This window comes from Mesoplodon densirostris, chromosome 2 (assembly GCF_025265405.1).
Source record: "Mesoplodon densirostris isolate mMesDen1 chromosome 2, mMesDen1 primary haplotype, whole genome shotgun sequence".
NCBI classification, from domain to species: Eukaryota; Metazoa; Chordata; class Mammalia; order Artiodactyla; family Ziphiidae; genus Mesoplodon; species Mesoplodon densirostris.
In genome coordinates, this window is record NC_082662.1 from 98,212,435 (window position 1) to 98,237,225 (window position 24,791).

The following is a 24,791-nucleotide window of genomic DNA, read 5'->3' on the forward strand; positions in this document are numbered from 1 at the left end:
CATCATCAGTTTAAGACACAACCAAGAAACTGAAAGAAGATCCAATTTTTCCTATAGTATACCACTGTAAAGGAGATAGGCATAATGGGTATCATTGATTTTTTTTAAAGCACCTTTTGCCATAAAAAAACAAAAAAAATCTGTTTCTTCTCCAGTATAACTTTGGTTCAATTTTCAACATGAAAATTAATTTCCCAAAATAATAAAAATATCACCACTATCAAATTTCTCACCAACAAAACAAAACAAGCCATTTTCATTTCAACTGTCTAGTAATGTCATATCAACTAAGAAATGGATGACTAGAGCAGGCCATGATGGGACAAAGTCAAGTGGCATCCTTATTATCCACACATTCACTCATTCATTCATTTATTCATTCTACAAAAACTATTTGCCAGGCTCTGATCTAGGCACTAGGGAGATAAAACAGGGAGCAAAACAAGGTGGTCTTGGGATCTTTCCCTCACCTCAAGTCTCTCTACGTCAGGGTAGCCTGACTCCTTATGCTGGACTCAGGGCTCCAAAGGGCACAGAGGAAGCTGCCAGGCTCTCTTAAGATTTAGACCAGAACTGGAGAATCACTTTCTCCAGCCTAGATTTAGTATGAGAGAGGACTACATAAGGGATGTAACTACCAAGGGGTATTGTGGCTCATTGTATTTTCTAATTTATCTACATTAAACATTAGTGTTCGTGTGTGTGCTTGTGCATGCGTGCATGTGTATGTTTAGGTCTTAAAAAAGACTTTAAAAGAGCAGTTTAATATTATTAAAGGAATTGGCAGCCATTACTAAATATTTATCAGTTAAAATGTTTAACTAGACAGTACTTCTAATCTTCTATGAAACACTAATCCTGTGAAATGCTCCCCATAAAAAAAGAGCCTGAGTCAAATAAATGTGGGAAATGCTAAGTATAAAGAATCTAAAATGCAAATTTCATATTGATTCTCTCTAAGTGGGGAGGATGGGGAAGGAGCAGAATATGCCTATAATAAGTGCCAATTATTAGTAACAGAAACAAAATATCAAGAGGTATAAAGTAGTGATACAGTGCTGTTAATAATAATCCTATCACACTTTAGTTGATTTTTTTCAGTAAGCTCTATTATAGAACATGACTCTTATTTCTCTGCCTCTTTCTATGTCTCTGGGAAGGAAGAAACAAAATTTAATTCTGGAAACTGTGCTCTGCTGCTAGAATGATTTGGAAGACTAAAACATTAAGGGGAAAAAAGTATATTTTAATTTCTAGATTCTATCTCTATTCAATTTGTCCTTGGTATTAGTCAGGTACTTTAATGTCCTGGTACAGGCTCAGATACATAAGGTCCAGAAAAAAAGGATTGAACTATTATTTTAAAGAGTTAGAAAACGGATAAGAAAAGGTTAAGACAACAACAGAGGGCTTCCCTGGTGGCACAGTGGTTAAGAATCCGCCTGCCAATGCAGGGGACACAGGTTCAAGCCCCGGTCCAGGAAGATCCCACATGCCGCAGAGCAACTAAGCCCGTGCACCACAACTACTGAGCTTGTGCTCTAGAGCCCACAAGCCACAACTACTGAGTCCTCATGCCACAATTACTGAAGCTCACGTGCCTAGAGCCCATGCTCCACAACAAGAGAAGCCACCGGAAGGAGAAGCCTGTGCACCATACGAAGAGTAGCCCCCCGCTCACCGCAACGAGAGAAAGCCCGCGCGCAGCAACGAAAACCCAATGCAGCCAAAAAAAAAAAAAAAAGACAGCAACAGAGAATTTATATGAAACTAATTTACAAAAACTTAGGGTAAACACCCATTCATATTTATTTATAATAGACCTGGTTATCTTATGGATTTTTATAACATACTTACCTTTAGTACAATTTAAAATTCTAATCTCTAAAGAAATTGAGAACAGTTGATAAATAATAAATATGCTCTAAACTGAAACTAAATTATAAGAAATAATTTGAATTCTATTTATAATTGTCTTTAAAGGAAGAATAAACCGTCTTGAATAGTTTAACTTTTTTTCTGAGAAAGGACATCTTACTACTACCAGAATCACAGAACCTTGCCACTTCATGTTCTGACTTAATGCTAGGTATCTGCTTTCACTGAAAAATAAAACAGTCAGGAAGTCAAACTGCAACCATGACTTTTACTGATATCAAAATGACATCCAAGAACTAGAAGTAGCAATTCATCAAATTAGGATAATTCTCATAAGCCACTGACTTGATCAGAGGTGATAATTAAACGACCCTCAAACTGAATGTTCAGAGGCCTACCTAGACTCTATAGATTACCACTATACAAGTTCCTTGTGTGAAGGTTTGAAGACAGCATCAGTTTCAGGCTCACTGACTTGCATAACACGCAGAGTGTCAAGCAGATTACTTCCAATATTACTGAACCAAGTAAAGACAGTTGCCGCTGCATTACCATATTATAATCATGATGATAGCCAACATTTATGGCATACCTCCTATATGCTAGATATTATTCTAAGTAATTTTTTATGTATGTTAATTCAATCTTCCAACAACCCTTGCTCATTTAAATATACATATTCAGGCTTCCCTGGTGGTGCAGTGGTTAGGAATCCGCCTGCCAATGCAGGGGACACAGGTTCAAGCCCTGGTCCAGGAAGATCCCACATGCCGCGGAGCAACTAAGCCCGTGCACCACAACTACTGAGCCTGTGCTCTAGAGCCCACTAGCCACAACTACTGAGCCCATGTGCCACAACTACTGAAGGCCACGCTTCTAGAGCCCATGCTCCACAACAAGAGAATCCACCGCAATGAGAAGCCCGCACACCGCAATGAAGAGTAACCCCGGCTCGCTGCAATGAAGACCCAACGTGGCCAAAAATAAATTAATTAATTTTTATAAATAAATAAACAAACAAACAAACATATTCTGGTTTACTGATTTCTAAAAAAAAAATGTTACCATATATTTACCTCCTATAGTTAAAAATAATATAAGTTCATACTGTCTTGGTAGAAATTATAAGAATCATTTTAATATACTGAATTCAATAGAATCTGAAAGTTTAAGCTCTCAAAATAACAATAAAAATAACAGGTAACACTTAATATAGTGCTTACTCTAGGCCAGGTACTGTTTTAAGCACTTTACATGGATTAACACGTTTAATCTTCATGGCAGCCCTGTGAAATAGATGAGGAAACAAGTAAATAGAAGGTAGTAACTTCCCCTAGGTCCTCAGCTACGCTGGGACAGGGCTGGATCCAGAAGTAGTCTACTTCCAGGCTGTGTGCTGAAACCACCACGCTCACTGCTCCCTTTGCTTAGATGTGAAAGGCCATTTAAAGGGAAGAAGGACAAAACTAGATGAGCCCTCAGAATGCTGTGACTAGAAGAGATTAAGTAACTCCACACTATTTGAAACACTTAAAAAGCCTTAAAATTTCAAACTATACATGGCAAGTAGCAGTTGCTGCATGCTCTTAATAGCTTTTAAATAATTCCTTATATTTTAAAAAGTGACTAAAAAGACCGACCTATTGAGGAATTGTTCAGTAAGATTCTGCTGCTGATCAGGACCATCCTCCTGATTCACACCTCCTTCAAGCAGCATCTGTTGGTATATCTGTCGCTGTTGCTCCTTCTGTTCTAAATGCTGTTGATAGCGTAATCTTTGCCTATAATATTCTTGAAATTGTTCTGTTGAATCTCGAAGCTTAAAAATATTAGAAAAAATAATATATTTGAGCAGACTACAATTGAATATGTCACCACTCAACAGTAACTTCTATAAGTGCTGAATAAAACATACAGATAGCTATAAATAACAATCAGAAAATACTTAATATATTGGCTCTTTGAAAAATAACATAGTATCCATGAGTCTTAACAGTCACGTAGATCAGATCAGTTAATTTGCTGAATTCCACAGCAAGAGATTGACCAAAATGAATGGTCATCCTGGATCCCTAACACCAAATAAAAATACAAGTTACAGTTGTCACAAGGGAGACATAGATAGAGAATACAAATGTAGATAAAGACAAATACAAATCTATCTATATTACTAGAAAAAAAATACTTACTGAGGGACTACATTAATATTTAATAAACACAATATTAATCTTATCCAACACACTTAATTTAAGAATGTAAGTGGCTTAATAGGTTACTCTGGAGGGAAGCTTATAAAATTTCCCTCAAAAACAATACTTTAATTCAAACAGCCTTTCACAAGAAAGTAGAATAAATGGGTGTTAAACTTAGCAATCTCAACATTCCTTCCTCACTCTTCTAGAAGCCAACTTAAAGGACTTAGATATCATAGTGAATTCAAATATTGGCAAAGAAAGACTCCTGCCAAGCCGGAGTCTGGTCACATTACACAGGTCACGTGAACTGGACCAAATCAGTCATCTCTAAACTTGGCCAACACTGATAAGAAGCTTATCTAAGAGTCTTGTACTGCTAATTAAAGCTAAAACTGTCTCCCTTTTCCAGAAAATAGTAACAGTCCCCATTTATTTCATAACTTATAGCAATAACTCTGAGACAAAATTATCTGTATGTCCTTTAAAAAAATTTTGTGGTAAAATACAAATATTGTAATTTTAACCATTTTCAGTGTACAATTCAGTGGCATTAGATTCATAGTGTTGTACAACCATCACTATTATCTATTTCCAAAAATTTTCATCACCCCAAATAGAAATTCCATAACCATTAAGCAATAACTCCCCATTTCCCTCTCCCCCTAACCCTTGCTAACTTCTACTTTCTGTCTCTATAAATTTGCCTGTCCTAGATATTTCACATAAATGGAATCATACAATATTTGTCCTTTTGTGTCTGGCTTATTTCACTTAACATGATGTTTTAGAGGTTCATCCAAGTTGTAGCATATCATTCCTCTTTATGGCTGAGTAATACCCCATTGTATGGATATATCACTTTTGTTTATCCATTAACCTGTGGATGGACATGGGTTATTTCTACCTTTTGGCAACTATAAATAATGCTGCTATGAACATGGATGTACAGATATCTGTTTGAGTCCTTGTTTTCAATGCCTTTGGGTATATACCTGAAGTGAAATGGCTGGGTCATACAGTAATTCTATATTTAGCTTTTTGAGGTACCATGAAACCACAGTGACAGCACCATTTTACATACCAACCAGCAATGTATGAGGGCTCAAATTTCTCTGTTTCATCATCAACACGTGTTATTTTCCATTGCTTTGACTTTAGCCATTTTAGTAGTTGTGAAGTTATATTTCATTGTGGTTTTGATTTACGTTTCCCTAATGACAAGTGATGTTAGGCATCTTCTTCATGTACTTATTGGCCATTTATAGACATTTAGCCAATTTGCAGAAATGTCTATTCAAGTCCTTTTTTAGATTGGATTTTTTTGTTGTTGAGTTGTAGTAGTTCTTTACATATTCTAGATATTAAACTCTTGCCAGATAAATGATTTGCAAATATTTTTCCCATTCTGTAGGCTGTCCTTTCACTTTCTTGATAATGTCCTTTGATGCACAAAAGGTTTTTTTTTTAATATTTATTTATTTATTTTGGCTGCCCTGGGTCTTAGTTGTGGCATGTGGGATCTTTAATTGCAGCATGTGGGCTCTTAGTTGCAGCATGCAGACTTCTTAGTTGTGGCACATGTGTGGGACCTAGTTCCCCGACCAGGGATCGAACCCGAGCCCCCTGCATTGGGAGCATGGAGTCTTACCCACTGGACCACCAGGGAAATCCAAAAGTTTTTAATTTTGATGAAGTCCAATTTATCAATTTTTACATTTGTTGCTTAAGCTTTGATATCATACCTAAGAACACATTACAAAATCTAAGGTTATGAAGATTTATCCCTTTGTTTTCTTCTAAGAGTTTTATACTTTTAGGTCCTATACTTAAGTTGTTGATCTATTTTTAGTTAATTTTTATATATGGTGTGAGGTAGAGGTCCAACTTCATTCTTTTGCATGTGGAAATCCAGTTGATCTAGCATCATCTGTTGAAAAGACTATTTTTTCCCCCACTGAATGGACTTGGCACCCTTGCCAATAATCAGTTGGTCATGGATATACGGAATTATTTCTGGTCTCTCAATTTATTCCATTGGTCTATATGCCTATCCTTATACAAGTACCACACAGTTTGGATTACTGTAGCTTTGTAGTAAGTTTTGAAATTATGAAGTGTGACTCCTACAACTTTGTTCTTCTTTTTTCAAAATTGTTTTGGCTATTCAAGGTCCCTTGCAATTCCATATGAATTTGAGTATTGGCTTTTCCATTACTGCAAAAGAGGTGGTAAAATTTTTACAGGAATTGCATGGAATCTGTAAATAATACTGGGGTAGTACTGACATCTTAACAGTATTAAATCTTCCAATCCATTAACACAGAATGTCTTCAATTATTCAGATCTTCTTTAACTTCTTTCAGCAATGTTTTGTAGATTTTAGCATACAAGTCTTTCAACTCCTTAATTTATTCCCAGATATTTTATCCTTTTATATGCTGTTGTAAATGAAATCGCTTTAATTTCCTTTTCTGATTGTTCATTGTTAGTGTATAGAAACACAACTGATTTTTATGTGTTGATCTTGTACCCTGCAACTCTGCTGAACCTGTTTATAAGCTGTAGTAGCTGTCTTGTGAATTATTCATGATTATACATATAATATTCATGTCATCTGTGAATAGAGGTAGCTTTACTTCTTCCTTTCCAATTTATTTCTTTTTCTGGTCTAACTGCTCTGGCTAGAACTTCTAATAAATGTTGAACAACAGCGGTGAAAGCAGGCATCCTTATCTTTGTTCCTGACCTTAGGGAGAAAGCTTTTACTCATTAACTATTGAGTATGATGTTAGGTTGGGTTTTACATAAATGATCTTCACCATGCTGAGGAAGTTCCAGTCTATTCTTAGTTCTCTGAGAGCTTTTATCAGCAAAGTGTTTGATTTTGTCAAATGTCTTTTCTGCATCAATTGAGATGATTGCGTGTTGTTTCTTTTTTTCCTTCATTCTATTAATGTGATGTATATTAAACTGATTGATTGCTTTTTTATGTTGAACCACCTTGCATCCTGCAATCAATCCACTTGGTCAGAATGCATAATCCTTTTAATATGCTGATGGATTTGGTTTACCAGTATTTTGTTGATTTTTGCTTCTATGTTTATAAGAGGTATTGGTCTGTAGTTTTCTTTTCTTGTAATATTTTCACTTGGTTTTGCTATCAGGGTAATGCTGGCCTCACAGAATGAGTTAGGAAGTGTTTCCTCCTCACATTTTTTGGAAAATTTTGAGGATTGTTAACGCTTCCTAAATGTTTGTAGAATTCACCAGTAAAGCCATCTGATCCCAGTCTTTTCTTTGTTGTGAAGTTTTTTGATTACTGATTCAATCTCTTTACTCATTACAGATCTGTTGAGATTTTCTATTTCTTTCTGAGTCAGTTTAGTAATTTGTGTTTCTAAGGAATTTGTCCATTTCATCTAAGTTATTTAATTTGCTGGCTTACAACTGGTCACAGTATTCTCCTATAATCTTTTTCATTATTGTAAGGTTGATAGTTTTATTTTTGATTTTAGTTATTTGTGTTTTCTTTTTCTTTTCAGTCTAGCTAAGGGCTTGTCAATTTTATTGATATTTTCAAAGAACCAACTTTTGGTTTTGTTGATTCCCTCTGTTGTTTTCCTTTTCTCTATTTTATTTCTCTCTCTTCTAATCTTTATTATTTCCTTCCTTCTGCTAGCTTTGGGTCTAGCTTGCTCTTCCAGGCATAAAATTAGGTTATTGATTTGAGATCTTTCTTCTTTTCTAATGTAAGCATTTGCAGCTATAAATTTCTCCCTGAGCACTGCTTTTGCTGCATTCCATAATTTTGTTGTATATTTGGTATGTTGTACTCATTTTCATTAGTCTCTAAGTATTTTCTAATTTCCCTTGTGACTTCTTCTTTGATCCAGTGGTTGTTTAAGAGTGTGTTGATTACCTTTTACAAATTTTGGATTTTAAAATTTTCCTTCTGCTATCAATTTCTAGCTTCATTCCACTGTGGTCAGAGGAGATACTTTACATGATTTCAAATCTTTTACATTATTGAGACTTGTTTTGCATCCTAACACATGGTCTATCCTAAAGAACACTGCACGTGCACTGGAAAAGAATGTGTATTCCACTACTGTTGAGTGTTCTATAGATGTCTATTATGTCCAGTTGGTTTACAGTGTTGTTCAAGTCCTCTATATCCTTACTGATCTTCTGTTAAATGTTCTATCCATTACTGCAAGTGGGGTATTGATGTCTCCAACTATTATTGCAGAACTGTCTATTTCTCCCTTCAGCTCTGCCAATGTTTGCCTCATATATTTTGGGATTCTGTTGTTTTGTGCATATCCATATGTACTTTTAAGAATAATTTTTCTACTTCATTCTAAATATTTAGTCAAAACCAAAAAAAACTTATTCAACTTATTAAACCTACTTACTCACCCCTTATAAGTGGGGATAATATATATAAGATAAAATTTACACCCTATTTCACAGTACAATTTCCTTCCCAAAGCACCACAGAAAAATAATCTGGAACTCTAAAGGCTTAGATAAAGTATTATTCTATATTATAAACATCATAATTTCTTGCTCATGAAATATAATTAGCAAAATACAGAGCATATATCTTAAAAATACAAGCTGTCCACATTTGATGCAAGTTCAATTACGTGAGTGCTCAAACATGCAGAAGCAATGTCAACTGTGATATTTTAAATTGTTAATAAATCCATCCATTACAAATGCTCCAAAATATACAGTGATAACTAAAAATACTATAAATTCTTAAGGAAGAGGGGAGAAAATGATCTAATAAATAAGAAAATCTAGATATTCTCTCCCCTACTCTCAAATATCAGAAAATTCTTTTTAAATTCTATCCAAGCAAATAGTATTACTTCTTACAAAGAGAATAACTCTAAAAGACTCAAGGTGTAGTAAGTATTACCTCATTTTTTTCTTGCTTAGCTGGTCCTGAATTCTGTGCTCCATTTGCAGGCTCTTTTTCTGAAACTGAACTCTGGCCCAGGATTTCACTGCTGATAGGCCGCTGTGCCTCAACAGGTGTATCACTTCAGGGCAAAAAAACAAAAAGGAAGAGGTAGGGGTAAAGAAAAACATATTGTAGTTAGAGAAATTTTAATTTTAAAAGTGAATATTTAGCCTAAGTGTTTATCAAATGCACAAAAACAGATTTTTAAATTTACTTTCTTCTCTTAGTACACTATGTAAGGGATTTTTTAAAATAGAATGTGCTTATAATGGAAGAGCACTGCATTATCAAGCAAGGAGGGTAGGGGCTCCCATCTAAAATAATGTGTGTGGCCTTGGGAAAATCACTTACATTCTCTATGGCTCAGCTTCACCTACAAATTAATAGGTTAGATGACCTAATGCCTACATTCTCTTAAAGAACTCTTAATCTGTTATTTTGTTATCCAAACATCAATTTTCTTTCCTCTATTTCAATAAAATTTTAAGAATAGTTGAGATTTTATTAAAAGGCTTTCTTTATTTGCATTTAACACAAAAGCTAAACATACCTCTTTCAAATTAAAAAAGATTTTTATACTAATTATTTTTATTTATTTATTTAAATTTTATTTAAAATTTATTTTATTTTTGGCTACATTGAGTCTTTGTTGCTGCACGCAGGCTTTCTCTAGTTGCGGCGAGTGGGGGCTGCTCTTCATTGCAGTGTGTGGGCTTCTCATTGCAGTGGATTCTCTTGTTGCAGAACACAGGCTCTAGGCATGCAGGCTTCAGTAGTTGTGGCACATGGGCTCAGTAGTTGTGGCTCGTAGGCTCTAGAGCGCAGGCTCAGTAGTTGTGGCACACTGGCTTAGTTGCTCCACGGCATGTGGGATCTACCCGGACCAGGGCTTGAACCATGTCCCCTGCATTGGCAGGCAGATTCTTAACCACCACACCACTGGGGAAGTCCCCAAATATTTTTAATGTATACTAATTAGTAAGCTTGATGTCTTATGTCAGGTTGTTCCTAACAGTCTTCTAAAATACTAGCAATTTCTAATTTTCACAGTTATGCTGTTCAAAGTTTTTAATAACTAAGATTATCCAAAGATGACAAATACCACATTCACATAGATTACTTATCAGTAAAAGGCACCACAGGAACAAGTAAAAAAGTAAAGTGTTTTTGTCTTCAATTAATTTGATTAGGACATGACTTCCTAACGGCCTCTCCCGGCAGAAGTATGTAAGACATATCAAAATATAGGTCTAGGGTTTAGAAAAGCAGAGCTAGACAGTCATCTTCACAAAGGCACCATTAGTTAGGAGCCTAGTAGTCTTAAGTACCTAAACATACATACACACACATGCACCCTGAGGAGGAAGTAGAAAGACCTGGGAAGAGTTTTCAGCTACCAGACTGTGCTGTAAGCTGCTAATGACCATAGGAAGCCCCATTTTAGTCCATAAATTGAATTTGTAAGAGTTATTAACTGTATAGAGATAGAATAAAACAACCTTTATAAAGTAACATTTGATTTAATTTTGCAATTTATACAGCACTTCCACATGCATTATCTCATTTAACTTGCATAATAACCTGTAAAATAGGTTAAAACTCCCATTTCACACATGAGGAAACAGACTCAAAAAAGTCATTTTCCCAAAAATACACAGTAAATAAAGCTAGGACTTGAATCCAGGTCTTCAGACTCCAAATCCAATGCTGGCACATGTATGAGAATAGATCTTTTTTCCTGCCATTTCATTTTGAGACCATTATATTGTATAGTCACAGCTTGTGTATTTCAACTGATTTTTATTACTTTTTTATTTTGAGTTGGTTTCTGTTCGAGTAAAAAGATATCCTTCAAAATGCCACACACTCTTTTAAAAACTTTTCTTCTGTGTTTTATCTTCTTCTTCACCATAGTAACTCAATCATATCCTGGGGATGCAGCACAGTGCTAGCACAGAGTAGACAATCAAATATTTTTAAATGAATACTGACTTCAAATTACCACAAGCAGGAATCTCTTTATGTTGCATTTTAACATAATTGATCTAACTGAGCTTTCCAATATTTTTTAATTACACCTAAAATATTCTTTAAAACCAGGTAAACTTTTTTCCAAAGTAAATTTTTATACTTTATCCACGGCACAATAGCTCTCCCATAGTATGTTATTAGTAGCCCTTTTGACACACTGTACTTTCCAAGGGTATGAACCCTGAACAGGGGAAATTGATATTTATTAAGCACTAAGCACATGTTTACTACTCTGCAAGTCAACACTCTATTTTATAGAGGAGGTCATTGAGGCTCAGAGAGATTAAGTAACCATCCCAAGATCACACAGCTAGAAAATGGCAAGGCTACAGTTCAAACCCAAGTCTGACTCCAAAGACCATGTTCTATTCATTGTTCTACACTGCTTTGTCTCATAAGTTTTCCAATTTCAGAGACATGACAGATGTTTTCTGGGTTATTACTACTGCTCAGCTAATAACACATGTATTACTTACCTTTTGACATGTCACGTTTTACCCAACTGCTTATCGATAATGGTCTAATAACTTATATTCTACTTCTTTCCATCTTTATTCAGTCATTCCTCAATTTATAGTAGTTTCTTTACATAGGGAATAGCACATGTAGAGTCAAATTTGGCTGGATTTTTGTGTGTCTTTTTTCTTTATAAAGACAATCCCACTGGTGCACAATTCAAAACATGCTATTCATTATATTAACCAAGAAGATCCTATCATCTCATGTACTCAGAAGAATATCAGCAGTTCCCCCAGAATTGAAGCCCAGCATCCCAGACAATGAGAATTTTCTCTAAGGGGATCAGAAAGCCCAAGAAAACTTTAAGATAGTCTCTACCAATGCTCAAGATTCTCTATTCCTTTAGGATTTAGATAATAGGATGTTCCTATATTAAATTATATTCATTCATTTTTATCACCAGATATCATCTTTATATTTCAAATATAAAATACAGAGCAATAAGATGCCTTAGGAAGTCACCCTAGGTTTTGGGAAGTCCCTCACTTAACTGACCCCAGAATCCTCTCCTCTCTTTAAAGAACATTAAAGAAAATCACACCCACCCACCTCAACAATCTCACAGCAACTTAACAGAAAATGCTTCCATAAATATTTATCCTGTAATTCTTGTGCCTTAACCCTTAACTAAAGATCTCCTCCTGTTTTAGTTAGAAATAGAAATTCCAAGTCCAGTGCTCCTTCTTCAATAAAGAATGCCTTCAACTATCCTATATGAATAGTAAAAGGTTTAGGTTTAGTTTTTGTGCTTTTAATAAACTTATTGCAGTCGACAGTAATACTTCATAGCATCAACTCTGAGTATAGGAAACCAGGATGTGTCCCCAGTGGGTTTCCTGGAAAATGGAGGCAGGAAGTTTCCTAAGCCTTGAAATAAAGAACTGCTAATCAGGAAATTATTTCAAGCCAGGTTTGAAGGAAAAACTGAGTGGTAGTCTTAATACTTAATTTCCTCATGTATGTATATAAAGAATTACTAAAAAAAGATAAGTGGAAATAATCAGAGATTTTTATACATACATGTTCAATACGTAATATTTACGGGAAACAGTCTACTCTCCTATAATAAGGAACTAGGTAAAATCATGATCCAGTCATACAATGGAATACTGCACACACCATTAATCACTGACCTCAATAAATGTTTAAAAATATGGGAAAAAGTCATGATTTATCAAGTAAAAAAAGCAAATTATATGAAAATATATATAGCACCTTCTCAATTTTTAAAAATGTATTCATAGGAAAAATGTTGGTCATCTAAGTGCAATATTGTGTGGGATTTTAATTCCCTTATTGATACCCTTCCATATTTTCCAAAATTTCTTCAATGCACATGTACTGCCTTTATAACCAGCAAAATGATAATACGGGATACAAAAATAAACGTTTTCCCTGATAATTGTAATTATCAAAATTTTTAAAACGCCTTATAAATCAAGTTTTAAAGACTAACTTTCAACTAAATGGACTTGAACATTTAGAAAACACACACACACACACACACACACACACACCCCAATTAGATTATCTCACACTTGTGGAGATCTCCCAATTTTCATGAGCAAATACTTACCGTTCAGGGGATTCTTCATAAATACTGTGACATTCTGTATTCTCAAGCATGAGACTTCTACTGAGGTTTTGTACCCCTGGATAATGGAAGTTAGCAAAGGAGTGTGACATTGGAGAAGTTTTGTTCCCAAGGTCTGAAATTCTCTTATCGTGACTGGTTAGTCCACAAGTGAGACCATCTAAAGCAGGATTCAGAGAGCGGGTCATATAGGCATCAGCTGATTGAGGCCTTCTCATTGGAGATGATGGATAGGGAGAAAGTTTGCTGATAAGAGGAGTCAAAAGATCAGCATATGCAGCTTTTGTGGGTTTCAGAAGTTTGTCAACATGAATATTAAGCATTTTCTGTTCAAAAGCACAAGAGAAGACCGAAGATGGGAGATTCTGAAGCCATGACAATAAACTCAGATCCAAATCATCACAACCATTACCACATAAGAGGTCGATGCCAAGTAGTACTTCACTTTCTGTAATTTCTTCTCCAGTTGCTTTACTTTGACAAAATTCTACACAGCATTCATAAAGTAGGCCCTTCATTACAAGCTGAAATAAACGATTGTTACTTGCTTTAAAACCAGCCTCACTTAGCTTCCTATCAGCAGGGATGAATTCTGCAACCATGACACAAGCCTCTTCAAAACAGTGAACTCGTGCAGTGCTGGGATTCCAGTCCTTAAATTCAGCATGATTGGTCAGACGAGGCAAAGTCAAAAGCAAACAGAGCTTGCTGTAATCATCTTTAGAAGGACAGTACTCTTCTAGGGCATGTAAACATTGCACAGCTTCTTGCATGGTAAATTCTAGCTGTAAGAAAAACATAAGTGATTGCCATAAAGAGAGATATGAAAACAATGAGAGTATTTTATTCAAATATAAAGACACTTTACGAACTTTCACAAACTGTTCAATTGCAAAAGGATAAACTCATGTCACAGAATACTCATATAATTGTGGGCTATTTAACAACTTTCAAGTCAGGAACCAAAATGTTTTGTTTTGGTTTTTTTTTTTGCATTACGCGGGCCTCTCACTGTTGTGGCCTCTCCCGTTGCAGAGCACAGGCTCTGAACGCGCAGGCCCAGCGGCCATGGCTCACGGGCCCAGCCGCTCCGCGGAATGTGGGATTCTCCCGGACAGGGGCACGTACCCGCGTCCCCTGCATCGGCAGGCGGACTCTCAACCACTGCGCCACCAGGGAAGCCCCCCAAAATGTTTTTTACTCCTAAAATAAAGGTTTTAAAATTTGGTTATTAGCACATTAAACTTTTACCTATAAAAAAAGTGTTGTAATTCAGACTTAATACTATCATTTTCAAATGTATAATTTTTTAAGAGTAAGGATAATTAAGTTTTCTAGCAGTGAAACTGAAGCATGCCAAAATTCAATTATTTATTATAGCTTGCTATCACTCCAGCTTACTCAAAAAGCAAAAGAGCCATTCTCAAACTTACCTTAGGACAAATGTGTGTGGGAAAGAAAGCAAATCAAGAAAGGGAACACCTACAGTTCATTTCTACAAAAACAGTGCAGAGACAGAACAAAAGGAAGCTTAGCTGAAAAACAAATTACAATAATTTGTATAGTGAATATTATCTTAGGATCATAAGCCTTTGATGATGTAAGGAACCTTAGAGCTTGCATAGCACAGCTTCTATATCTTACCTGTGGGAAAAGTTAGGGTGCGGTTTTTTTGGTTTTTTTTTTTTACATCTTTATTGGAGTATAATTGCTTTACAATGGTGTGTTAGTTTCTGCTTTATAACAAAGTGAATCAGTTATACATATACGTATGTTCCCATATCTCTTCCCTCTTGCGTCTCCCTCCCTCCCACTCTCCCTATCCCACCCCTCTAGGTGGTCACAAAGCATAGGGTGCAGATTTAACCTAAGTAATTCAGTTGGTTAGTGACGAAGACAGAATAAAAATTCTTATTGACTAATATTCCAGTGTTCTTTCCACTTTTTTCTTTTTTTTGGCCACAACATGCAGCACGCAGAATCTTAGTTCCCCGACCAGGGATCAAACCCGTGCCCCCTGCAATGGAAGCATGGAGTCTTAACCACTGGACTACCAGCGAAGTCCTTCTTTCCTCTTTTAAACATCATTATCTGCAAACATTTCTCTATTATTACAATGATTACTTACTGGCACTTAATAAAAGTTTCTTTGGTTTTGGATGCAACAATACGAATATTAAAACTTTAAAAGTATCTCTCTAATCAAAAATAATTTAATATCATTAAATCTAAATTGTTATTAAAAATACACACTGTATTAAAAAAACACCTTTGGGGAATTCCCTGGCTGTCCAGTGGTTAGGACTCTGTGCTTTCACTGCTGAGGGCCCAGGTTCAATCCTTGGTCAGGGAACTAAGATTCTACAAGCTGCACTGTGCAGCCAAAAAAAAAAAAAGAGTTAAAAAACACACCTCTGGATCAAAGAAAGTACTGAAAAGACAGAAAGAGGAAGTAAACATAATCCACTTCTGGGATAAGAAAAGAAGCAATGATGTAGAGTCATCAAGTCAAACATCTTTTGCTATCTATATCACCTTAAACAAGAGGGGAGCACACACTCTCCAACCAGACAGCCACTCATTTATCATCTTTGCCTAAATCACAGAACAAATTCAGAAGCACTACAGACTGAAAGTACTACATCTGCAAAAGAGCAGATCTTGCCCCATACCTGCTCATAAAAACTCTGAAAACTCATGGTACTAATCTTTTGCTTTAGTGAATAGAATACTTATGACTGAACAAGACTGTGGCGCAAACCTTTAGGAATAAAAATCTTACATGCTGGGGCTCATCTTCTGCTGACATTGCATTGTTAACACATAAAGCTTCTAAAAACTTCTGCTTCAGGATAATATAACGAAACCTGTGAAAAATAAAATATGAAACATTAAAATGATTAAAATCTGAATTATAGCAATGTCGAAGACTAGAAATGAAACTCAAGTTCCTAAAGCAGAACAAGCCAAGATTTTCTTATAGGACTAATTATTTCTTTAAAAAAAGACTTTAGGGGGCTTCCCTGGTGGCGCAGTGGTTGAGAATCTGCCTGCTAATGCAGGGGACACGGGTTCGAGCCCTGGTCTGGGAGGATCCCACATGCCGCGGAGCAACTAGGCCCGTGAGCCACAACTACTGAGCCTGAGTGTCTGGAGTCTGTGCTCCGCAACAAGAGAGGCCGCGATAGTGAGAGGCCCGCGCACCGCGATGAAGAGTGGTCCCCACTTGCCACAACTAGAGAAAGCCCTCGTACAGAAACGAAGACCCAACACAGCCAAAATAAATAAATTAATTAATAAACTCCTACCCCCAACATCTTCTTAAAAAAATAATAAAAATAAAAAATAAAAAAAGACTTAAAAAAATTAATTTCCCAATGTCTCATAAATCAAATGTACTTAAAAGTTACTGTAAGTACCTTTGCTTTCAGAAAATTCTTTAATTATTTTACAAAGCTGATCACACTGAAGCCATAATTAAAATAATTTCAGTAGCAAGTAATCACAATTTAATACTCAAAGGAAGGATTTCTATTTGCAATATTAATTCTAAGCAATCAAGTTTTCATGGAAGATGTCAAATGTCACCTAATATGAAATCAAAATCCTTTATATTCCAAATATTTTATTTCCCAAAATATGTCCTCTTTTCTTTTCAAACATGAGAAAGGTCTAATAAAAATAGAGCTGAAAGGATAGGAAGGAATGAACAACATTGCTAAAAAACCATAAGATAACTACAGACTTAAAACTTTTTAAAAGGGATTATTCAGAGAGGGGAAGGGAGTGTCTACCTGACTTCTCTATGAATCAAAAAATGTTGAGGGCTTCCCTGGTGGCGCAGTCGTTGAGAGTCTGCCTGCCGATGCAGGGAACACGGGTTTTTGCCCCGGTCCGGGAAGATCCCACATGCCACGGAGTGGCTGGGCCCGTGAGCCATGGCCGCTGAGCCTGCGTGTCCGGAGCCTGTGCTCCGCAACGGGAGAGGCCACAGCAGTGAGAGGCCCGCGTACCGCGCGAAAAAAAAAAAAAAGTTGAATGCCTTAAGCACTTTAAAGAAAAGTGTTTCTAAGGGCTGAAAGAAAATAATAATGAACTTCACAGTCATTCTTTCAACCACTGTTGTAACAGCAAATATGTGTCCAATAAAACAAAATCCCTGCCTTCAGGAAGAGGGTCATCTAATGGAAGCAACCCAAGTACCCATCAACAGATGACTGGATTAAGAAGCTGTGGTGCGTTGCATGCATGTGTACACACATACACACACAATGAACGATTACTCAGCCATAAAAAAGAACAAAATAATGCAATTTGCAGCAACATGGATGGACTTAGAGATTGTCATACTGAGTGAAGTAAGTCAGACAGAAAAGGACAAATATCATATGATATCGCTTATATGTGGAATCTAAAAAGTGGTACAAATGAACTTATTTACATAGAAATAGAGTTACAGATGTGGAAAACAAACTTATGGTTAACAGGGGGGAAGGGGAGGAGGGATAAATTGGGAGATTGGGATTGACATATACACACTACTCTATATGAAATAAATAACTAATAAAGACCTACTGTATAGCACAGGAAACTCTACTCAATACTCTGTAATGACCTACATGGGAAAAGAATCTAAAAAAGAGTGGATATATGTATAACTGAATCACTTCGCTGTACACCTGAAACTAACACAACATTGTAAATCAACTATACTTCAATAAAATTTTTTTAAAGTCACACAAGGAAGCAGAAAAAGAATGAAATATTGCCATCTGCAAAAACATGGATGAACCTAGAGAATATTGTGCTTACTGAAATAAGTCAGACAAAGAAAGACAAATACTATATGATAACACTTATATGTAGAATCTAAAAAATAATACAAATGAATATATATACAAAACAGAAACAGACTCACAGACAGAGAAAACAAACTTGTGGTTACCAAAATGAGGGGGGGGATGGGGAGGGATAAGTTAGGGGTATGAGACTAACAAAGGCAAACTACTATACATAAAATAGGTAAGCAACAAGGATTAATGGTATAGCACAGAGAATTATACCCAATATCTTGTAATAACCTATAATGGAATATAATCTGCAAAAATACTGAAACACTATGCTGTATACCTGAAACTAACACAATATTATAAATCAACTATATTTCAATTTTTTTAAAAAAAGAAGATGTCATCTAATAAATTGCATGAAATATGTATAGGATTCAGCAAGATTTCAAAGGAGTATGAAACCAGGTCTACCAGAAATAGTGAGGGTCTTACAAGAAATGACTCTTGGAAGATGATCAAGAATGTGTTATGTAAAGGCAGAAGATGATGTAAGAAACAGTATCCCAGATAAATGAAGAATGTATAAAAGCAAAGAGTGGGGGCTTCCCTGGTGGCGCAGTGGTTGAGAGTCCGCCTGCTGATGCAGGGGACACAGGTTTGTGCCCTGGTCCAGGAAGATCCCACATGCCGCGGAGCGGCTGGGCCCGTGAGCCATGGCCGCTGAGCCTGCGCGTCCAGAGCCTGTGCTCCGCAGCAGGAGAGGCCACAACAGTGAGAGGCCCGCGTACCACAGAAAAAAAAAAAAAAGGCAAAGAGGTATCAAATAGCATGGTTTACGGAGAATCAGAAACTAACATGAGGTTCCACTTCTGATAATGGTGGAGTAACTTGTACCGGGCTAACCTTTCTGCAAATAACAATTAAACCCTAGATTAAATACAAAAAATATTTGAAAGCACTGAAGAAAAAAAAAAGCTGGCATAACTAGAGGGAAGTCAATCCTTGAAAAAGGGAACTTTAGGGGGTAAGACTGAAGGGTATAAGGCCTTCCAGCTGAGGGCACTCCCCAGTCCACACAGTGTGAGCTAGAACTCAGGCAGAAAGCTGCAGTTTTACAGGCTTTGGAGAAGTCAGGCTTTTGAGAAGTTCAGCTGCCAGAACAGCTGAAAAGTGGTGGGCAGGGTAGGAGGATCCAAAAAAAGAGGAAGCCACAATGAAAAATACACCAAAATCTACTGTATAAACTGTGCCTAAATCCTTGGTCATCCCTAAAACTGAAGATGCAAGGGAGACTCCAAAGAGCCCAGGGAAAGCAACAGATTGAAGGCTAAATAACTGAGCAGAGATTTCATCTGGTGTCCACTAGGTGAGGGACAGAGTTTGCATTCTGAAGTACAACAAAGTAAACTCCCTGCATGAATAAAAATCAGTACCTTCCAAAGGAAGATAACAGAAATCCAGAGTTTCAACAATGAATCCCAATGTGCAAAATACATTAAAAAATGACTAAACGTGAAAAAAGAGTGACTCATAGTTAAGAGAAAACGCAATCAATAGAAACTGAGCCTGATATAACCTAAAAGTTGGAATTAGCAAATAAGGACTCTTAGTGAACAAGCAGTTACTAAAAATATGTTCAAGGGCTTATTGGGAAGTACAGTCACAATGAACAAACAGATAGGAATATCTCAGAGAAAAATTATAAATAAAAGTAAATTCTGCAACCAAAAAGTACAATATCTGAAATGAAAAATTCATTGTTTATGAGCAGATTGCTAACAACTGAAGAAAGTGTCAATAAACATTAAGGTAAATCAACAGAAATAATCCAGACTGAAGAATACACAGAAAAAATGTTTTTCTTAAAAAAGGAACAAAGCCTCAAAACTGTGGAACAATATCAATCTGTCTAATATTGTATACTTAGAAGAAGAAAAAGGGGCAGAAAATATTTTTGAAGATATAATTGCCAAAAACTTCCCAAACTTGATGAAAGACATAAACTTACAGATCCAAAAAGCTCAGCAAACCCCAAGCAGGAAAAAATACAAATAAATCACACTTAGGCACATCAAAATCAAACTGCTGAAAACTAATGACAAGGAGAAAATCTTGAAGGCAGCCAGTAGAAGAAGAAAAGAAAGAAAGAAACATTACATACAAGAGAATTAAGGATAACTGTTTGTCAGAAATAATGGAGGCCAGGAAACAACGGAATGACATCTTTATATTCTTTGTACTATCATGAAGAAACAACTGCTTCAGACATGGCCCTTGTGATGTTTTATATATAGACACTGTTGACTAAGGGGTTTATATATCAGATGTTCAACTAATTGAAGTACATGCAAGCTGTCCTCTAGAAGTTCTCCAACTCAATGGGATTGAGTGTACTATTTGCTAGGAAAGCTAATAGTCTTGTTTTTAAATTTTTTTTTTTTGGCGGTACGCGGGCTTCTCACTGTTGTGGCCTCTCCTGTTACGGAGCACAGGCTCCAGACACGCAGGCTCAGCGGCCATGGCTCACGGGCCTACCCGCTCCGTGGCATGTGGGATCTTCCTGGACTGGGGCACGAATCCGTGTCCCCTGCATCGGCAGGCGGACTCTCAACCACTGCACCGTGCCACCAGGGAAGCCCTAAATTTTTGTTTATTGTTTTGTTTTGCTCATCTTCTACCAATGATAAGACACTAAAAAATTCAGATGAAATCTTACCTTTTTTTGTCAAATTTTTCCATACATTCTAGAGGCTGAATGAACTGAAGAACTTCATCCCATTGACCATCAAGGATTAGCTGCCTATATAAAGAAAAATCCACACATGCTATCAAATTTGTGTTACACTAATTAAAAGCAGAAGAGATGACAAGATAGCATTAGAACTTCACAAAGCAGGTAATGAGAATAACATTTTACTTGGTTTCTCAACCACTATAATAAACTTCCTCACAACTCATGTGTAACAACATATGCTATATGAGAAGAATTTGTGAATCTGCACCCACTCCTCATTCTAAAATGTTTTTTTTAACCTATGTAAAAACACTGAACTAAGTCTAAAAGTTTCTTTATTTCCCCACTAATCTTATAGTTTAAAGTTATTCTGTATTATTTCGGGGCCAGTGTGTTGGTATGTTCCAGTCTCACTAAGTCATTGGTTCTCAACTGGGTGCAGTTTTGCCCCCTGGAGAAATCTGGCACTGTCTGGGGACATTTTTGGTTGTCACAACTAGGGTGCGACTGGCATCTTCAGGGTATAGGTCAGAAGTGCTGCTAAACACACTACAATGCACAGGAAAACCCCCACACTCACACAACAAAGAACCATCTGGCCCAAAATGTTAACAGTACTGAGGTTGAAAACCCTGCTCTAAACTGTGAATTCAACATCTTTGAGTCATTTAACACTAAAGTTTGTATTCTGAGAATGAAAATAGTAATGAATAATATCATATTTCATCCTACTTAAGTAGTCTACGGGAACTTCTAAAAGTTATAAGGCATTCGCATTACTGTTCTTCTTTTATAAAAGTAATTTCCCTATTTATGCTTTTTAGAACAGAAAATTTAAAAATAGGCAGGAAGTTTTCCGGGGTGGAGCCAGGGAGGGTGGGCGTTTAGGCTGCACCAACCCCTCAGCCCCACTCCAGGAGACGTTCGGAACCCAGGACATGTTGGGATTGAGGAGATACGAGGTGGCGCTGGAGGCTGAGGAGATCTACTGGGGTTGTTTCTACTTTTTCCCCTGGCTGCGCATGTGGTGGAGGGAGCAGAGCTCAGCGTACCCTCGGGAGCAGAAGCTGGAGCCTCTGCGGGGCCTGATAAGCTATCTGTCCAGCGGACTGGGCACTGCTCCCCAGCGCTCCGGTCGCAGCCTCCCCCGCCGCACCCCCGCTGCCACTGCGCGCATTAGAGATTTAAACCGAAAAAAAAAAAAACAGGCAGGAAGATCGACAAAGGATTGCCAACTTTTGATTCGACAAAGAATGAATATTAATAAAAAGCAATCACAATATGTATCATAATCATTTTATAAAGGGACATTTTATTTTTTAAAGGTTTTTTAAAAATTTGTTTATTTTATTTATTTATTTTTGGCTGCATTGTGTCTTTGTTGCTGTGCACAGGCTTTCTCTAGTTACGGTGAGCGGGGCCTACTCTTTCGTTGCGGTGCACGGGCTTCTCATTGAGGTGGCTTCTCTTGTTGCAGAGCACGGGCTCTAAGTGCTCGGGCTTCAGGAGTTGTGGCTCACGGGCTCTGGAACACGGGCTCAGTAGTTGTGGCGCACGGGCTTAGTTGCTCCGCGGCATGTGGAATCTTCCCGGACCAGGGCTGGAACCCGTGTCCCCTGCATTGGCAGGCGGATTCTTAACCACTGCGCCACCAGGGAAGCCCTAAAGGGACATTTTAATATTTCAAAAGTAAGAAGGACACAATTTCAAAGGCCGGCAGCCCTTTAAGATGAATACATTTAGTTTAATGAAAAACTTACTATCCTGTAATTTCACCTAAGACCAGTAAAACTTCATAACAAACCATCAGGTTTCTGCAGGGGGATATCTGAGAGCCACTGCTAAATTCCAGAAGTAGCAATGACAGAGCCCAAAGAATACGGCCTCAGTACTGGTTCTTGACTATACCGTTGACTAAGCTCCCTGGGGCTGAATGACATTCATAATATCTAATACAGGGAAGTACAATGAGTTTAAATAAACTCTAATATAATAAAGCTTTTTAAAAAGCTCCTTCTTCATGAGTTAGAAACACTTCATTTCTTAAGGCTTTCCTAGTCACAAAATGCTACATATCCAAGAATCTGTACTCCTTATCAAGGACATTTGGTATCACATAAGCACAGAATACATTTCTGCCTGGAAATTAGGGTTTTTCTTTTTCTATCCAATTCAAGGAAGGATATATTTAGCTTTCCATTTTGGCAAACATGTTAACTCCCTTTTGCTCTGTAATTCCACTTCCAAGAATCTTGTTTTAAGGAAATAATTCAAGATACAGAAATAGTCACATGTATGAAAGATGCTCAGTAGAGCATGTATTTAAGAAAAACTGCAATTTAATTGTCTAAAAATAGGGGAATCATTAGGAAATTAAGTAGATCGAACATTTTCAAAGCATAAATTTGTAATCACATAGAGAATTCTTATAATGTTAATGGATAAAGCAGTATACACAATTCTAAATACAACAGAATTGGTTTTTTTTCAATATGCACAGAAAATTATCAGTAGTATGTGTGGATGGTGGGCTGATTTTTCTTCTTTATTTTTCTATATTTTCTACAAAGAATATTTTATATAACGAGTATGTTTTACTTCTATAACATAAAAAAGGTATTTCAGAAATATTTTTTTTAACTTTACAGAGTCTCTGATTTCTTAATCAAATTTTTTTTTTTTTTTTTTTTGTGGTACATGGGCCTCTCACTGTTGTGGCCTCTCCCGTTGCAGAGCACAGGCTCCGGACGCACAGGCTCAGCGGCCATGGCTCACAGGCCCAGCCGCTCCACAGCGTGTGGGATCTTCCCGGACCGGGGCACGAACCCATGTCCCCTGCATCGGCAGGCGGACTCTCAACCACTGCGCCACCAGGGAAGCCCAAATATTTTTTATGATGATGCCACAAACACAATAGAGTTGTGCCTCTTTTTAATGAATCTCTGGATCTTACTCCTGAAAACATTCTACAGAAAACTTTGTTTTGTAAACGTTCTTTATAAAAATAAACATTTAAAAAACTATACTTTGGGGCTTCCCTGGTGGCACAGTGGTTGAGAGTCCGCCTGCCGATGCAGGGGACACGGGTTCGTGCCCCGGTCCGGGAGGATCCCACATGCCGCGGAGCGGATGGGCCTGTGGGCCATGGCCACTGGGCCTGTGCGACCGCCTGTGCTCCACAGCAGGAGAGGCCACATCAGTGAGAGGCCCGAGTACCACACACAAAAAAATAAAAAATAAAAAAAAATAAAAAACTATACTTTGTCTTTTCACGATTACAGAGGTCTATCCATACTGTACCTATTATCTTATTAATACTTAACATTTCTTGGAATGAGCTACAAACCTCACAGTGCTAATGAAATCATACCTCAGGAAAAGCATATCATCTGAAAATAGGCCATTTATGACTCCACTTTCCTTCTCAAGGGCCAACATACTAATGTGAAGCTTCTTTGAATTCAAGAAGTCTAAAATTAGCTTAATGATTTCAACCTCTTTTACATTCACTGTTTCTTCAGCCGTCATGTTGATAACCTAAATATTAAACAAAACAAAAACAAAAATTAGTTCTATTATTTCTAAGCATTATTAACTACCTGAAAACTACACATAAGTTTCTTGGAAGTATTTAATACAGTTATTCTAAGCGAAACTAATGTAATATTTGTCAAAACCAAGTCATTCTTTAAGGTGTGATATAGGAATGGCTATCATTTTAGGTCCTTATCTTTGATACACAATGGATTGATATGAAGTTTGTAATTTGCTTCAAAATAATACAAGAAGAAGCATGTGGGAGGAAGTAAAGATAAAACAATAATCACGACCATTAAAGTAGGATAATGGGTAAATGAAGGTTCATTATATTTGCTACGGTCTAAATGTTGGTGTCCTCCCAAAATTCATATGTTGAAATCCTAACCCCTAAAGTGATGGTATTAGGAGGTGGGGGCTTTGGGAGGTGATTAGGTAATGAGGGCAGAGCCCTCATGATTGGGATTAGTGCCCTTATAAATGAGACCACAGGGACTTCCCTAGCAGTCCAGTGGTTAACACGCTGTGCTTCCACTGCAGG

The 24,791-nt window shown here is 36.9% G+C and overlaps 1 protein-coding gene across 2 annotated transcripts in view; it reads right to left on the bottom strand.

The window, feature by feature from the left end:
• Positions 1-24,791, bottom strand: part of WDR47 (WD repeat domain 47) — a 56,785-nt gene that overhangs the window by 16,954 nt on the left and 15,040 nt on the right. For both annotated transcript variants that reach the window (XM_060090214.1, XM_060090213.1), the window contains exons 2-7: positions 24,084-24,250; positions 20,696-20,779; positions 15,972-16,056; positions 13,172-13,974; positions 9,001-9,124; positions 3,519-3,697 (exon numbers count right to left, since the gene is read on the bottom strand). In XM_060090214.1, the coding sequence (XP_059946197.1) occupies positions 3,519-3,697; positions 9,001-9,124; positions 13,172-13,974; positions 15,972-16,056; positions 20,696-20,779; positions 24,084-24,241 (1,433 nt within the window). In that variant the 5' untranslated portion in view covers positions 24,242-24,250. The remainder of the gene's footprint in view (positions 1-3,518; positions 3,698-9,000; positions 9,125-13,171; positions 13,975-15,971; positions 16,057-20,695; positions 20,780-24,083; positions 24,251-24,791) is intronic.